The sequence below is a fragment of the Patagioenas fasciata genome, chromosome 12 (genome assembly GCF_037038585.1).
Source record: "Patagioenas fasciata isolate bPatFas1 chromosome 12, bPatFas1.hap1, whole genome shotgun sequence".
In the NCBI taxonomy this organism is placed as follows: Eukaryota; Metazoa; Chordata; class Aves; order Columbiformes; family Columbidae; genus Patagioenas; species Patagioenas fasciata.
The window spans coordinates 14720001-14733781 of record NC_092531.1 but is presented as its reverse complement, the minus strand read 5'-3'; the positions used below and the strand labels follow the sequence as shown (position 1 = coordinate 14733781).

General features: G+C 37.1%; 1 protein-coding gene across 3 annotated transcripts in view; it reads left to right on the top strand.

The window, feature by feature from the left end:
* The window catches only part of IQCH (IQ motif containing H), a 69686-nt gene that overhangs the window by 5242 nt on the left and 50663 nt on the right, over window positions 1–13781 (top strand). For 2 of the 3 annotated variants that reach the window (XM_065847869.2, XM_065847868.2), the window contains exons 5-8: window positions 428–550; window positions 11463–11574; window positions 12299–12427; window positions 13352–13566. In XM_065847869.2, the coding sequence (XP_065703941.1) occupies window positions 428–550; window positions 11463–11574; window positions 12299–12427; window positions 13352–13566 (579 nt within the window). The remainder of the gene's footprint in view (window positions 1–427; window positions 551–11462; window positions 11575–12298; window positions 12428–13351; window positions 13567–13781) is intronic. The other variant, XM_071813944.1, reaches the window with a different exon arrangement.

Below are 13781 nucleotides of genomic sequence, written 5' to 3'. Positions count from 1 at the left end.
GGAATTTTATTATCATCCGTGGAGGAACATGCTTATAACACCCTCCCAATAATAGAGTGTGTATAAAACATTTGTTGTAACACAGGTACATGGTATTCACAAATTACCTTTGTTAATTGAGTCAAACCTGATTGTCCTTTCCACTTAACATTTAACTCAAAGGTGCACAAATTTGGAAATTTCAGAGCTTATAATTAAAGTAACTGAACAAATTTTGGCAAATCATATATGTGGGTAGTAGTCGTATGCCTTGCGAAGTCGTCTGTCTAATCAAAAGGCTGTTCTCCGTTTTGGGCCCAGTTCTATGTGGATAGCCAAATAGCATGAATTTTTATCATTATCTTGCAAATTTATGAATGTTAGCTAATTCCTGCTTATAAACACTTCTGTGCAATTATTGTAAGACTATGCATATTATATATTTCAGCATCAGCTGGAAATGGATATGAAAATTATGCTTGACCCAGAGAACATCAATAATAAAGCTGTTTTAAATAAACAGAACTGTGAGACCAGGCTGCCACTTATAACTAAGAAAAAATCTGCTCCTGTAAGTAACTTACATTGTCTTATTGGGATTACTATATGCATTACTTTTCACTATTAAAGTTAATACGTATCAGACCTAAATTAAAAAAAAACCTGAAAGTACCTCATAATTTTCTAGTTTTTGACACTGGTATGTAACAATCAAAACATTTGGGGTGACAGTACTGGGGAAACAATAACAGGTTTAGGTAGCAAGACCCCACTTCAGCAGAAGTATAAGTAGACATGGGAAAGTGCATGGTAATTAATCTCAGTAAAATCAAGGAGTGAAGATAACCACACGGGAGCTCATGGAGTTTAGGATGTGACCCAAAGAGCAAGGGAAGAAGTAAAAGGGATTTTGCTGAAAAGAATGAGCTACCAGCTGTTCATTCTATGGTCATTTCTTAAATACATCCATTTTTAAACCATAACAGGAACGTTAGGAATGTGTGAAAAATGCTTGTACTTTGTTTTGATGTTCTTTTTGATTGACTGAAAAAAAAATCCTGCCACAGGGTTGCTGGCACTGACCCCAAATCAGTGTCACCGAACCAAAAAAAAAATAGGGGTGATACTGGAAGAGAATCAGAAGCCTAGAGTGACTATGTGAGTTTAGATGTCATTTACATCTTTTCTGAGCTGGTTTGGAGGAAATGTCAGGTTCTACTTCTTAGCTCCATGCTGAGAGCGCTTACTTTGGAATATGAGGGACAGATTCAGATCCTTTCTTTCCATGTCTTGTAGATCCCAAGTGCCCTCACTGTCCAGCTACAAGATATTCTGAAGCGTGGCCTTTCTCTTCTTTCTAGTCAAGCTGTTTTCCGTAGTACAAAACAATTATCTACTGAGATAAAACAATTATTGACTGAGCACTTCCGCAAAACTCCCAGAAGTGCAGCCTGACTACTGTCCATCAAATCACCCTTCTGTGTTCTTTCTGGTCTGAGAATGTTCAAAGTGTAAGATTACGTTTTAATTCTTCCAAATTTGTGTTCTGCAACTGCTGCTCCTCTTAAATAAACAAATGAACATGAAGATGACATTTTCTGCAAAGGATGCTTTGAAAAAAAGTGTAATGGGCATAGGCATCCCTCCAAAGATCAATTACGTTTACAAATTTAGCACAGCATTTTGGTCCACATGAAAGAATATGCCCGATGGTCTCCCGCAAGGATGCTCTTCTACAATGTAATTTATGTAACAGAAGCATTGTGCAGCAAGCCCAGTGCTAGAAGAGACATTCTAGCCTATTTGGTTTGAAACATAAACAGGATCTGTGAATGGCACGGTTGTAAGCTGCCACTTATAAAAAATGATTTTTGAAAGCTGTTGCCCAGACTAAGAGGTGATTTGTCTAACCCTGTGATATAGAGTTAATTAGAAAAAAGCATCATGGCTAATAGCTTTTTAGAACCACTCTAAAACACTCACAGAGAGGAATATTATGCTACTGCAGAGAGCCATGTGTTTTTTCCGCCCTCACTGAAACATATACTGAGCCGAGAAAACTTCTTAATGTTGGCTTAAATTACAAACGTTTAGTGTAAATTAGTCAGGCTCTCTGATACATATTTACAGTTGCTAAGGAACAATTTATGACAGGGAGATGGGCTGGAAAAGCAAGTAGGTATTTCCTATCTCTGATTTATTCTACAGCGTTTACTGAAGTCAATGCTTTTCAGAAGTTTTTGAATCCCACGACACAATCTGTGTTTTGAAATGTTCTAGTCTCACTGGGGGTAAAATTTTGCAGTTAGATTTGCAAAATCCACTACTGAGATTGTGAATTCAGGCATTTTTCTTGAATGTGATCTACACTAGCACTGATAGGAATTATAGTTAGAGATCACCAATAGTAACTAAAATAAATTGATTTATAGTTGCAGGTCTAAAATTCTATGTTCTTTAGTTTTGGGAAACAAAATCAATTAAAGTAGCTACAAGAATAAAGTTAGGTGCTACCTACCCTGTTTTTACTAATCAGCCATTAGAGGGCAATATTTGTACGCACACATGTGGGCATACACACATATACCCATGTACGTGCCCTACATATGTACAAAAGGTCAAAGATTATCTCCCCCCCAAAAAATCAGTGGCAAAAGATTCTCATTGAAGTAAATTAAAAACTAATTGCTTGCTTAACTGTATTCAGGTTTTTGGTTTTTTTTCCATGAGTTGTCAGCATCTGAGTTTTCAAGGAGACCTGAGCATTTAAAAAAGTGATGAGATTAAAAACTCACAGGTTTTGAGGTGACTAGATAGGTCAAGCACAAATCTACACGGACTTTTTATTATCTTGCCATTTGAGTAGTTTGAAAAATTATTAGTAAGGATCTCATTGTTTTGTGTAAAATGTCGTCTTTTCTTGCTCTTTTGGTATTGTAAAACTGCTGACGCTGGATTTTATTTCAGAAACTAAGAACAATTAACTATTGCCGTTTTGTACTTTTGGGGTTCTGATGAACACTAATGCTTCATCCTCTGTAAAGTTCTGTAATTATCTTAAAATGAGGATTCTAATTCTGTTTGAAACACGATGGGCAGACTGGCCATCACTTTATTTTGTAGCCTATATCTGGATAACAAATGAAAAATTATGAGTAGATAATTATTAAATATGTATACTTCCTATACAGTATCTAGCAGAACAAATGGTAGTCTGAATTGCAGCAAAAATAATTCTGACAAACTGCTGCAATGTAGAAAAGATTCACAACTATACTTTTCATTTTCATAGTACTGCTGTTCTTTTATGGAATTATACTGGCACTTTTCGGTCCTTGTTTTCTTATAAATGTATATTATACTGTAAACTTAGGAACCTTTTAATTTATTCATGAGGTAGAATTTAATATGGTGATGATTTCTAGCCTTTATGAGTTGCATCTTATATAGTCTGTCTCTAATGGTGATGGCAGTGATTCTGTGCTGTGGTGTATTTTTTTTTAGCTAACTTTTCTGAGCACAACCATTCGAATCATATCCTCAGTTATTCTTTTTTTTCAGTATTTGCATGATGCTAGTCACTAATGTTTATCACGGAAAGTCTATTCATTTCCAAAATTATAAAGTAAGGCAAAGCATGGGAATTATTTTCATTTAAGTGAGTAGAAGTGGTACAAAAAGAACAGGTCTTGTGGTCCTCAAACCCTGATTGTGTTTTAAACTCATGCATATGGCTCTAATTACCATCAAAACATAATCTGGCAGTGATAGCAGAATGGGACTTAAATCAGTGTTACACTACAGTAGTTCAAAATAAGCTTGTTGCATTTGTATTATGGTATGTAATGATAATATCCAGCACAATGAATTAATAAAATCTTCTTGTCACTAAAAATAAAAAAGAAATAATTTGTGAGAGAGAGTTAACAGATGACGATAGTCAGCATCCTTTCAACCTAGAAATGGGAATGTGAAGGTCACCCCCATCTCAGATGACAAACGGAGAACATTTTGTTGGTAAACAAATTAATCTTTGGAAAGGTCACCATTTGTTTTAAGTTTTCATCCAGTTCTTGTCATCTGGAATTGGAGTTTGACTGTCACGTTGCAAGGCAGGGGTGCAGCCGAAGCTACTGAAGCTGTTTCTGTACATATCAGCATTCCCTGACAAAACTCGATGCCTGATTGGGATGCTATGGGCTGCTGGTTTACAGCTGTCTCCGGACAAGAATGGAAGCCCACCCCTGAATTCCAATAAGTTGGTCCTGCATATTCTGTTCCACGTAAGCTGGCCCTTTGCCCACAAGTAAAACGTATTGTAGTTCGAGTCGGCAATTATCTTTCTTGCTTCCTTCTGCTTCCATTGCCTTTTTCAAAAAGCAGATGTGGGATTCACCCATGTTCTCCATCTCCATTCTCTTTTGCACCTGTTACGGCAGAATTTTGAGAGATGTAAATTTCTGAGAGCCAACAGTAGGCCATAAAAGGAGCAATGCTTGATTTTTCCAACTACATGGAAAACTGACAGTTCAGAGCCATCTCTGGTTACTTTAAGAGTTTAAAGTAGGTAAGAGTTACATATAAAACCTGTTGTTGAAGATGCATAGTTGCTCCATATTGAACGTTCAATGCTGGGCTTTCCATTTCAATTTGACTTTATTTTCTGTACATAAACAAGATTTGAGGGAAATATGTATTAATATCTTAGTATTACATCTGAGAGAAACCGTATTAATCATTAGATAAAATGCTAGACTGTGTAAATCTGAATGAGAAGGACAAATTTTAATTTTCTATACAGTTTTCCTACTCTGCAATCTCCTTAGATAAAAAGCCAACCAGTCGTTAAAATTGTTCATATTTTAAGTCTCTTACAGACACTGTTACAAATTTGACTCACCTGACTTTAGAATAGTTCCACTGACAGTGGTGAGGATTTGTCCTTTACTTGGCATTTGGTATTTCTGCAGTGAATTCCCTGTGCTGGTTCTTAGACTTGGAGGACCAAAATCAGGTTACTTGAAACCAGAATTAAATATTTTGTTTACTATCTATAACTAAGATTTTTTTGGCTCAGATGTTAGAACAAGATTATTTTTCCCGATAGGAACTGATAGATGATGGAAGTGTAAGTGGAACTGTTCTTTGATACTGCCTCCTTATTTTGCTGTGCAAGTACATCAACACAGAAAAAAATACATCTGTTTAGACTGTAAACTGGGAAAGTATGAAGTGAAGTCCTACAGTAATTCTCATCTAGATAAAACCAAAGCTGACCTGATCTATTGTGGCTAGTAGACTCACAATTAGACTTGATGTCCTACAGAGATCACTTCTAATCAACATTTCTATTATTCCTATGATTCTGTGATTGAGACCAAAGAGTGAAAATCACATCACATCACATCACATTTGGTTTTTTTTACAACCTGAACTGATTTTCTCCCATTGCTTAAAACCTGGATACCTTCTCCTTCTCCTGCGTGAACAACAGGCTCTGTTGATTTGTAACACTTAGGGGACAGACCCACCAAACCCTCTCAGTATTCTGCCATACTAACACAGACATTCTTTTTCAATTAGTTATCAAAGCAGCTTTGCATCTCTCTTAAAGCAAGTTTAACTAAACCCTCCTTTCTTAGCTTGCTCATATAATACCATCACCAGGTACCTTCAAAAGCCTTGCTGAAGTCAGGTTAAGCAGTAATTGCTTTTTCTCCCCTATTCACAATGCTTGCTAACCTGTTGTAGAAAAATATAAGATTGGTCTGACAAATTTGATCTTGGCAGGTTCGATTTCCAGATGTTTATAATTAGCTAGTTTGGTTATTCAAGAATTTTTCCAAGAATTGTAGTTAAATCAATAGGGCTAGAATTCCTCAGGAGATCCTTTGCCCCTTTCTAAGATAGGCGCTGTGCTCTTTTCCGTTCTGCAAGCATCCCACCAGCAGTTTTGAGATAGCTTTACATGGTTCTTTAGTATCCTAGAGTGTACTTCATCCGGATCAGCCAGTTTGAAAACTGATCTGGTTTACCCCTAAGGTAGCCTGAGTCATCTGCCCTTTTGCACTACAATTGACTTGATTCTGCTCATAACCAGCTGCTTTTTTAATGATAGTTATGAATGTACTTAATGATGTCATTTTTTTATTAGCCAGAAGTTTCTTTCTACTTGCATCTCGTTTTGTCTTACCTGTTTAAACATGAAGCAGTCATTAATATACCCAGTTCTATGTGCTTTTTTCCTTCTTGTGAGACCAACGATGAACATACAATTTATCAAGTTTGATAACTTGCTATCCTTCCTATCCTCCTTCATCTTTTGAATAGTTTGTGCTTGTTGATCTTATACTTTTTATGTGTGAGCAGACAGTTCAACAGAGTTCATATTTCTTCCAGTTAGACTTGTCTTCTACAAGTTCTTTCCTGCTACTTTTCTGGGCACATTGAAAACTGATTTTAGTTCCATTGATTTTATTTTGCTGTGTTTCCTACTTCCTTTTGTAGGGATTATGAGCTGCTACACCAAATCTTCGTTGGAACTTTAATAAAATATATTAAAGTAGATGGCAACTTGGAGAAGATAATAATGAAATGATAGATTACTGTGTTATATACTTTTTCCACCATTACTATCAAGTTCTATTGTTTGCTGATATTTACTTACCAAATCTCATCTATCTAATCTTCCTGGTTGATAAATTGTAGTTTTGATGCCCGATAATAGTCATCTTTTCTCTGTATTTAATACTGGTCTCTGTTCCTTTACTGGGGGAAAAACAGATTTATAAACATTTTTAGAAAAATAAATTGTTCTAGTTAAATATTGTTGTCTAGGTAAAAAGAAAACAAATAGAGAACTAATTGGAAAATCCCTGTGGTGTTACAACAAGTGCCCTATTTAAGATGAAGAAAAAAATCAAGTGGGAGAGGTTTATCCACAGGGGAAAAACACTTTAGAAAGGGTAATAGAATTGTTTTTCTCATGTCCCAGGTTAATTACACTCAGAAGCGCTTGAAATGAAAAACATCGTTTTTCAGCACACTCCAAGCATATTATCAGTCAAGTGAGCCTCAGTCTACACTGCAAATCAAGTGCTCCCTTCCAGCCTTATAAACCTGGCCTTTCAAAGCACCCCTGATGAAGCAAGCTGGGTGCTGACTTCAGAAAAGTGCACTCGCTGAATCATAATCTTCATCACTAACCTCACTATTTGTGCAGGAAAATGTTTGAGGTTCCAATCACCTGGCAGCAGTGATGCTTTTTTGGGTTCTCCCAGAGCAGAAGGGGTGAGGTGCAGGTTGGTGTGGTGTAGGGTTTGTCCTTGCTTCCATGCTGGTTTGGGTCTGTCTACCCTGCAAACATTAAAATGCGAATTAGGAGCTGCCAGTTCTGTGATATGTGGTGTGCTATTCCCTAGATTTTATATTTATGCTGTAAAAGCTGGAGGTGTGAGGAAAGGTTTTGAATTGCGCTGATGTAAGCAGATGGAAGTCTATGGAAAACCTTTAGAAAAGATGCAATATTTAATTATCTTTTTAAGTTAAATCACTGAATAGTGGTAATAGAGCTACATAATGATGCAAAAAGTAAAACTTTTTCTTGCAGTACTTAATAATACTTATTGGTTTTAAGGTCTTATTATTTTAATTGAGTAAATTACATTACAGTTGCATCTGTCCTTATTTTATCAGGACACCTGCCATGGACTTTATAGCAACTAAAGGATACAGCAAAGAAGAATTAAATATCTATCTCCAATTAAAAAAACAAACAAACAAACAAAAACCCTCTAGGCTGCTTTTGAACTTGTACACTCTGCTTGAATTGCTTTTCTTTGTAGCTTATTACATCTCTATGCAAACAAATGAAATAGATATGTTTCATAATGCTGTTTATTATAACAAAACTCCTGGGATTTAAACTAGGATAAAACTGACCAATAGTAAAGTCTGTGCTGCTTTACTGATACAATAACAATAGACTGAAAAAGGAGTCACTGTTTAATTAAATTTCTTCCTTTTTATACATTTTTGTTTTGTCCTCAACAAACTGCTGGGGATGTGAGTGAGTAGGAAAGTGTGATTTATTATTCCCTTTTCTCAATATCGAGCCACTTATATGCCAGCTGGTATAAAGTTAATCTTTGTTATATGCTTATTGCTGTTTTCTTGGAACACAAGGACATGAAGATTCATACATCTAGATCCCTTAAAGCATAATGCTTCATAATGGCCACAACTGAAATGATTGCCTATGATTTCTCTGAAAGTTTCTCTATTATGATAAAGCGTATATATTTTTCTATCTCCCTAATGTCTCTTGTGGACAGTGTTATTATACAAATTAGGAGGAAAAATCATAATGGTTTATTCTGATCTATCTCATTTACCTATTAGGTTTATAGGCAGTTCTTTAGAATTGCCTGTCCCTTTCTATGGAGTTAATGGTTGATGTTATTCACTAATTATGACACAACAGTGCTCAAAGATCACAGTCATGGCCTGGATCCTATTGTACTAAAAGCTGTACACGAGCATGATAATCAGTCATTCAAACCTACTTATTTTAAACCAGGAAGTCCCAATGTGCTCTGTAAAAGAGGTAAATACCATTATTTCTACTTTGCAGGTCTGTCAATATTTCCTAGCTTTCTGATTGTATGTATTTACTATTCTTTTAAAGCAGTTTATCTTTCATAATGAAATATATTTTTTTAAAAGCAAATTAAAAAAAAATCCATCACGTGGCATTAGGTTGTTTTCCATATAGCTCATCAGTAAGGTTCAAACATTTCCTTCCAATGTAAGAATTTCTAACCATTAGACTAGTGGAGTAACTGCTAACAGATCGTCACCTGCAAAAGCATGGGATGTTTCTTTATCTGGGCTCCAGAGATATTTTCTGACTATAGACGAGGCTATGGGGCCTTCAGGTGAGGAAGATGTGCCTCGTTGCAAAGCTGTTTGCTTCCTTTTCCCAGTTTCCCCTTTCCCCATTTTTATCTTGCCTCAGTCCCTCTGTTCCTTGCGATCATCTTCTGTGACTGCTTCCAGAAAATATTCTCGTTTTATCTGCCCATTCTCTGCCAAGCTCTTTGTCCAGCCTGTCCCAATGTTCCTTCCTAACCCTGGTGTCCCCAGCTCCTTTTTCTATCCACCTGCTGGCTTTCCTGTTTGCTCAAAGACCCAGTATGTTTGTCCAGGGACCTTTCTGCCTCTGGAGACTGAGGAAATATTCAAACCTGTGTCTTGGCACTTATTTGCCCCATTCATTCAAATGTAGTCGCTTCCTTCTTGCGTTGCCTGGGCCCAGCATGAAAGTTACTGGAAAACCTGTAAAGTTGTGGAGTTGCAATTGCAGAGAAAGTTTTGAGCAATATATATATTAGATTATATGCTATGTATATATTTTAACTATTTTTTAATATATTAGAGTACACCTGATCCCTAGGTAGTTTAGCTGCTAAAACTGATAAACCTTTATCGATGCTTCCAAAAATCTGTTGACAGAGTGAGGTTTGACAGACTAGTGTTAATTTTCCCTTTTGCTTCTGTCAAGGTTTAAGGCAAGGCAGCAATAAACCATGGCAGACGCTCCCTGTTACCCTCTTACCTCCCGCCACCCCTTTTCTTTTAGATCAGAAAGATGATAGGGAAGATAAAAGAGAGGGAAGAGAGACTGAGACTTCAAGTTGGAAGGTTTTAAAGGGTTTTACTAATGCTACTAACAAGTAGAGAATATATACAAAATATACAAAAACAATCTGGAGTGCTCGATGTGGAGCTGGCATCACTCCAGCAGCAGAGCTGGGTGTGCGGAGCTGGCGGCTCCAGCAGGTGCAGCTCAGGCCCCCGAAAGTCACGGGCACGACTTCACAGCAAACGGGAACCTGGTTGCAGGATGCAGGGCCTGAGGCCTGTAGATTACAGACAGACAGACAGGATCCTCTCCAGATGCTGGCCATGGTCGAAGAGAGAGTGACCCTCGTGATCGCTCTCTTACATAGGGGGTATGACGATTATGGGATGGAATACTCAGCTGGTCAGCTCTAGTCACCTGTTCCATCCACCCCTCCTCAAAGACACCCCTCTCACAACAGAAGGTGGGAAAACTTATCAGTCTTTCTTGGCTATCATAGTAATAAATCTAAACATGAGCTTCTTCAGCATTTTGTTGGTCTTATCAGCACCGAGTACAGCATCCAAGGAAAAATATGCAGGCTAAAACTCAGAAAAGTACAGCCACCTAGAAGAACTTAGCTGAAAGAAAAAATCACTAAAAGAGAACTGGTCTTGTTTTTAACAAAACCAGGACAGCTTCATAAAACATTTAAGTTGAATCTTTCGTATGTCTCTAGGTTACCTGTGTCTCATTTTTCTAGCATCAACCAGGCAAGGGAAAAGGGAAGACACTATTATCTTCTGCTGGTGTGGTTCACTCTCATCAAGTGAGAGATCTCAATGATGTTACTTGCCTTGCAGTTGCATGTGGTGTAAAGCTTTAAACTCACTGAATATCAAACTCTCTGTTTCTTTAGGAGTTGAATACAACCCACATTGCAAATGGAATAGTATTAATATGTGTATTCATAGTCAGAAAGCAACTTGAAAATACTTAAGATATTGGAGAGAATAAAAAAATGTTAGATGATAACAGGTGCTTTGTATTTATAATACTGAAATATAAGGTGGTAAATATATTCTTTTCACTGTGCAATGCTCTGTATATACAATAGAAAGTATAATAGTAAGACACATGATACAATATCACTGTTCCACAGTGACGTGTGTCACTGCTTGAATTCTCGGCACTTGGAACCAGCAGGTTTGTGTTTTCAGGCAAGCACAATGTTAACTGAGGAAGGAAAGGAGCTTTAATCCTCGTATTAGCACAGCCAGCGTGGCACATGTTTCCACATCACATTACCACGCTGTGTCATTCCTTGCTGTCCTTGAGGAACTCTGGAATTCCAGAATTCTTTGATATTTACCTTGATACTACCCTGATTTGTGAGTAGTTTTATGTATTTTAATTCCATTGGTATTCTTCCCAGCAAAAATTTATTTACATGTTTGAAAGGATTCTGTTTTCTTTCTGGTGCCTTGCCTGTGTGTGCATTTTATATTAATATATTCAAAGGCTGTTCTGCCAAGAAATACGATGTTTACACCATACTCATTAAAATTGATCAAACTTCTTGTGATTCCTTTATTAACTAGTACACTGATTTTGCATAGCAGAAGTCAAAAGACATCAATTGGATTTAATTAACTCTATTTTAAATTACTGAAGTAATGATAGTAGACAATACTGTAGCATGTTCCTAAGTAGTAAAAGCAGTGCTTGTACTGTTACATTATTAAATCTTAATGAAACTATTCATAGCAGAAATTATATTTATTATTTATTATTGCGGGAGTAGAAAAGTGTGTCTATGCAGATCCAGGATTTCTTTGTTAAAAGAAGATTCTCTTCCTAGATGTGTAGTCAGAAGGCAGCGAAAGGTCACACAGTCAGCAGCCTCTGGCGTTTGCCTACCTCTCCCCACGTGGATTCTCCCTTACCCCTGTTAGAAGATGATGTGACAAAAGGTGAGTCACACAAGCCCAACTGGGTGCTGTTGCCACCAGCTCTATGCTATTAATACATGAGCAGTGTTGTCTGCTGTTTGCAGCAGGTAACTGATAATAAAATTTTCTGGCACCTCCAAACTCTCGTACGAATTGTGATCTCAAAAGTTGCAAAGGGTAGAAATCAACTTCAGACTACTTAATGTTTAGCTAAATTAGGACATAGCACATGTTATGTTGAGCATAATACCTTGTAATTCACAGAGTTCAGTTGCTACTGGAAAGAAGAAATGTGTGTGATGGAGGATCCTTGTATGACTAAATAAGTGATCATGATTAATGTCTGGTTATTAACCATTCAGTCTTAACTAGACATGCACTTAACTATTTTAACAATCAGTCCACATTCATGTTTACATTCTGGTTTACAAGAGTTAATTCTCATCTGTTCTGTATATTAAATCACCACTGTACAAGCACATGACTCTTTCTCAGCATCAGCACCATTACAATGTGTTTCATGAATTTGTCAGTTTTTATAGGCAACATTCACCTTCCTTGGAGGTAAAATATTGAATATTGAAGGATAAGAGTCTTTCAGTAAAACTGCTGCTTTTCTAATTTTGATTTGGAATTGGAAGAACTTAAGTCTGCCTTTGTTAAATTATTTCTTTGTTGTTACTAATTCTTTTTCTTTCATAGCTGGAATGTATATGAATTGTTCAATAATGTCATTTTCTTGTAGGTATTCTGAGCCTAACTGAACAAAGGCTTGTCCCTCCAGCAGCCAAGATAACTCTCCAGACATGTCCTCTTGTATCCAAAGCGGTGCCTTTCCATGAATTTCACAGGCAGGTCCAGAAGTCAGCTCTAGGTGAGTGCAGAGGATTGATAACAACCAAAAGTTGCATGTCCAGCTTCACTTTCAGGCCTTTGTTTTATCTCACAAGGAAGCTGCTGTTCAATGAGCACTCAAAAATGCTAAGTGCATAAAGATGCACACTAGCATCCTATGTCTTGCCATGGAACAGGAAGTAGATTTCTTAACCCGGGTGAGGATTTGGTCCCTGCTCATTTCTGAAATTCTAGTGGATTCCTGCCTGCATGTTTTAAATTCAAAGCACCTGAATCTGAAGATCTGACCATTGGTGTTAGCATAAAACCAATGTTTCTGTAAATCATGACTTATAAGGCTTACAACAGCTGATGGAGCATCTGTTTTGCCAGTGTTGTTAAATGAATGACTCCTAATAAATTAAGATACTCTGGGATATGGTATTTTTATCTGTCACAAATTGTACTCAAAACTGTGGTTGCCGCAGTCACTTGTGGCAAATGACATCAGCATAGAAAGGAGCATAAGCAAAATTAGCAGTGAGCTCAGTAACAATCCCATAAATTTGAGTTCTCCTAATGAAAGGAGGTGGCTGAAAACTAAAACTATCTATGGAATAAATTGTAGTGTAAGTGCTCATATTTTGACGTATACTGGGTATACTGTTGGCTGGCATATTACAAACTTCAGCACATTATAGATTAAAACTGTGATACATTTTCCTATAGCGTAATCTCAGTCTTCACAATAGCAACCTCTTCTAGCATGTTTTGACTTATAGCCACCTAGCAGCATTCCTCAATGTTTTTTGGTGATAACTCGTGACAATTGCAACCTGCTTGGAGATGAGAGCAAACCGGAGCATGCCAGTACCTGCTTGTAGAGGGTAGAACATCCATTTGATGCTGTTGTTGCATTTCTCTTAACAATGAAACCTGTGATCAATTTTTTTCTTTGGTACAGGAGAGATTAGAAGTAGGATGGACCCCGAGAATCCAGACACCATCACCTTCCCAAACCCAAAGGAAGCAATTTCTGGCAAATATTCCTCTGGTAAAGGTAACATTGCACCACTGCCATCCAGCAGCTCCATGGTTTCAGCAAGAAAATCAAAGCCAGTGCGGACGTATCCAGCTCAACAGCTGGAATCTGAGCTTCAGATTCCCTCTCAGACACAGGTATGTAGACAGTGAGGATAACGAGCTTTTTATTCACATTTTTAATACTGTCTTTACCAGAGATGGTTTAGGAAGTAAATCACTGAATTGTTACAGGAGGGTTTGAACCAAAGCCAGTAAATAGTAAATATTGAAGTAGGAAATACTACATATAGTGCCAGTTTCTGCTTTCTCAAGTATTCTCCCTAAATTTGTTTGCTTTTCCACAGAATCTT